The 3076-nt window shown below is 61.2% G+C and overlaps 1 protein-coding gene across 1 annotated transcript; it reads right to left on the bottom strand.

Moving 5' to 3' along the window:
* Window positions 1-212: 212 nt before the first annotated feature.
* Window positions 213-2983, bottom strand: LOC104911679 (probable hydrolase PNKD). Its single transcript, XM_031554194.1, has 8 exons — window positions 2355-2983; window positions 2149-2261; window positions 1941-1999; window positions 1658-1750; window positions 1349-1512; window positions 1141-1227; window positions 948-1063; window positions 213-869 (listed from the first exon to the last, which is right to left on the bottom strand). Exons 1-8 carry the CDS (start codon window positions 2614-2616, stop codon window positions 696-698), a joined length of 1068 nt encoding a protein of 355 aa, XP_031410054.1. The 5' UTR covers window positions 2617-2983; the 3' UTR covers window positions 213-695.
* Window positions 2984-3076: the final 93 nt, after the last annotated feature.

Raw genomic sequence — 3076 nt, forward strand, 5'->3', positions numbered from 1 at the left:
CCTCCTCCCGCCAGCCTCAGACTGTACCCGCCGACCCGAGCTTCCCCCTCTCCCCTTACAACGCTGGCAGCCGTTGGCATAGGAACGGCCCATCCCCACCTCTTAAAGGGGCCGCAACCTCGCAACCTCACAGCAATGAATAGTTTTTTTGGGAGGTGGGGGCAAAGGGGTACTCCCCCAGATACAGAAAAAAGTGGTTGAGTGGGAACAAATCCGATTCAGACTTTTATTTGGGGGGTGTACAGGGGTTTCCAGCCCAGCACTGTGCCCCCCATCCCAGTGTACGGGAGGTGGATAAGGACACGGGGGAGCCCCAGGGCAATGCTGGGAACCCAGGCTTCCTCCATGCCCCTCCACCCCCAAAGGGAGACACAGTAATGAGGGGGACGGGGGATTCCCTGAGCGCTGGGGGTGAATTGGGATCTCCCATAAAACAGGGGGAGGGAAATAAGGAGAGCCCTTAATGCTGTTCCTACAGCCCCAGAAGTGGGGCAGGGGGGCCGCAGACCCCCAGAGAAGGGATCGTATGGGAGGGACCACCTATGAGGTGCATACATGGGGTGTGTGTATGGGGGGGGTCCATCCTTTCCCTGTATCTCTCAGCAGGACTAAGGAGGAGGGCAATTCACAGCAGAAATCACACAGTCCAGAAGCCCCCCACATCCAGAGGTGTGATCACGAGGTGGGAATGGTCACTAGGTGGCCTTGTAGAGATCCTTCCTCCTGCGCACCTCCCGCAGGACGCGGGCCCGGAAGGCATCGTGGTGCTCCCCGCTGCCCCGCTGCAGCCCCAGCGCCTCGTGCAGCTCCCGGCGGTGCGTGCGCAGGAAGGGGTTGTAGGTCCGCTCCTCACCCAGCGTCGAGGGGCACTGCGGGGTGGAGGACGGCGCTCAGCCACATCATCCTCCCCACAGTCACAAATAGGGCCGTGGGAGGAGGATTCTCACCGTGCTCCTCTTCTCCTGCCGCTGCTGAGTGGCCCAGAGCAGCTTCTGCTCCAGCGCGGGGTTGTCCAGCTCCAGCAGGCGGGCAAAGCTCAGGCACTCCAGTGCATACTCGTGGCCTGGGGGCAGCACCTCAGCATCACCCCATAGTGATGGTAAGGGGCAATCTGGGGGTTTTAGGGTAGGGGATGCTCACCTGGCCACAGCAGCGTGTCCTCTCCCAAGCCCACGGCTGCATCCAGGGAGGCCAGCATGGTTTCAGGGGAGCCCTCAAACAGTCTTCCTGCAGCCAAACACACAGCCACCATCACTGGGGGAGGGAGGTTCAATTGGGGTGTCCCCTCCCGCAGTCCTTCAGGACTCCAATGCCCAACATTTAGACAGCGTGGGACCGCTGCACTCACCGCAGCCGGCCAGGAAGAGCAGGTCCCCGGAGAACAGGCAGGGGGGGCCCCCGAAGGGCCCTGCATCCAGCACAAAGGCCATGTGTCCCACAGTGTGGCCTGGTGTGGCCAGTGCCTCAAAAGTCAGGCAGCCCACGCTCAGCTTCTCCCTGTCCCCAACGGGGCTGTGCCGGCAGGGAGAGGGGGCACGGTCACATCCCAAAATACCCAGCACTCCCAAAACAGCCCCCACAGGGTTCATAGCATGCCAGGGTGCTAGCGTGGGGGGAGGGTGACCCAGATAGATGGGAGGATGACTGCAGCACTTACTGGGTGAGCTCGGGGATGGCATCGACGGCACTGCCATACACCTTGCAGGAGCTGTGCTGCTGGAGCAGCGCCGCGTTCCCTCCGCTGTGGTCCCTGCAGGTGAGCAGGTCAGTGCATCCCCAGGACGGGTTAGGTATGGGGCACACCATCTCAGCAACCTTAGGGGGCTCACAGGCTGCCAACCCCAGCTGCCCCACCCCCACAGTAGCAGGCTTTGCTCTGGGATCCCAACAAGCATCCCCAGCATCCCTAATCACTCTCCAACCCCTCAATACCTCCTTACCAGTGTTTGTGCGTACAGAGTATAGCCTCCAGCACCACCCCCTCCTCTTCAATGGCAGCCTGGCAGGACAGAAATTTGGGTACACGTGTATGGGAGGAACACTGCTCCCTGTCACCCTGCCCTGTGTACTGTGGGTTACAGATTAGGGGATGCTCCCCACTCCCAGGACACCACAGTACAGCACTGGGAGGGGAAGGGGGAATCCCACCTGCACAGCCAGCGGGTCAGAGGGGTCGACCACGGCTGCACGGCCAGAGTCTGTGTCGATGACCAGGTAGCTGTAGTTATTGGAGAGCACGGGGATAGGCACGATTTTCACCCCTGAAAAGGACAGATGGACAGACAGAGATCAGGGTACAATGGGAGCAAGGCTAAAGCCCCCTGCCCAAAATGGGGATGAAGCTCAGAACTCACCATGGAAGCCCATGGGTTGGGACACCGAGTGGCCGTGGGGGAAGCGCTCGCGGGCTTTCTTCACCTGTCGCTTGTAGAAGAGGAAGCCGAGGCGTGTGCGGGCGTACAGGCTGTACCTGTGGGGGGCACAGAGAGCCCCCAGGGGGGATTTAAAACACATCTTTTCCTCACAGCCCCGTATGCCCTCTGGAAAAGTCCCGGTCCCACCACCTATCCCCAGCCGTGAGCACGGAGCACGGCCTCGATCTGAGGTCAATCCCATGCTGAGAACTGCGATGGACACTGGGTTCTGGAATCAGGGGGAACACACAGCACTGTTGGGTAACGAGGAGGACAAAACAGAAGGGGCTGCGGAAAAGGGAAGCGAGAAGCACTCCCATTCACATGCCACGTAAGACCAACAGGCGCTGGGGTAGCTTGAGCCCCTTCTATCTATACAGGAGGATTTCAGGGCTGGGGACAGATGCCACGAAAGACGTGAGATGCTCGAACCTCCATCTCTACCCCATCCTCATCCGCAGGGCATCACCCAGGGAGCTACACCGTGCACCTGCTTATCCGCGTAAGGGCACGGTGGGGGACGCGCCTGGAAAAACGGAGGTGGTGGGTGGAGACCGACACCCGCGGGCCGGCACCGCTCGGTGGAGCGAGGGCAGAACAAAGGGGAGCAGCGGGGGCGGCCCCGCGCCTTCAACCTTTCCGCTCCCCCCGACGGCAGCGAT

The sequence above is a fragment of the Meleagris gallopavo genome, chromosome 7 (assembly GCF_000146605.3).
Source record: "Meleagris gallopavo isolate NT-WF06-2002-E0010 breed Aviagen turkey brand Nicholas breeding stock chromosome 7, Turkey_5.1, whole genome shotgun sequence".
NCBI classification, from domain to species: domain Eukaryota; kingdom Metazoa; phylum Chordata; class Aves; order Galliformes; family Phasianidae; genus Meleagris; species Meleagris gallopavo.

What these genes read in the sequence shown, in the direction of transcription:
- LOC104911679 (XM_031554194.1), bottom strand. Translation starts at nt 2,616, where the DNA reads ATGGGATTGACCTCAGATCGAGGCCGTGCTCCGTGCTCACGGCTGGGG. An exon ending in GCTCTTCCTGGCCGGCTGCG is followed by an intron (nt 1,228 to 1,348) that starts GTGAGTGCAGCG and finishes GTTTGGCTGCAG; the next exon opens with GAAGACTGTTTGAGGGCTCC. An exon ending in GGACACGCTGCTGTGGCCAG is followed by an intron (nt 1,064 to 1,140) that starts GTGAGCATCCCC and finishes TGCTGCCCCCAG; the next exon opens with GCCACGAGTATGCACTGGAG.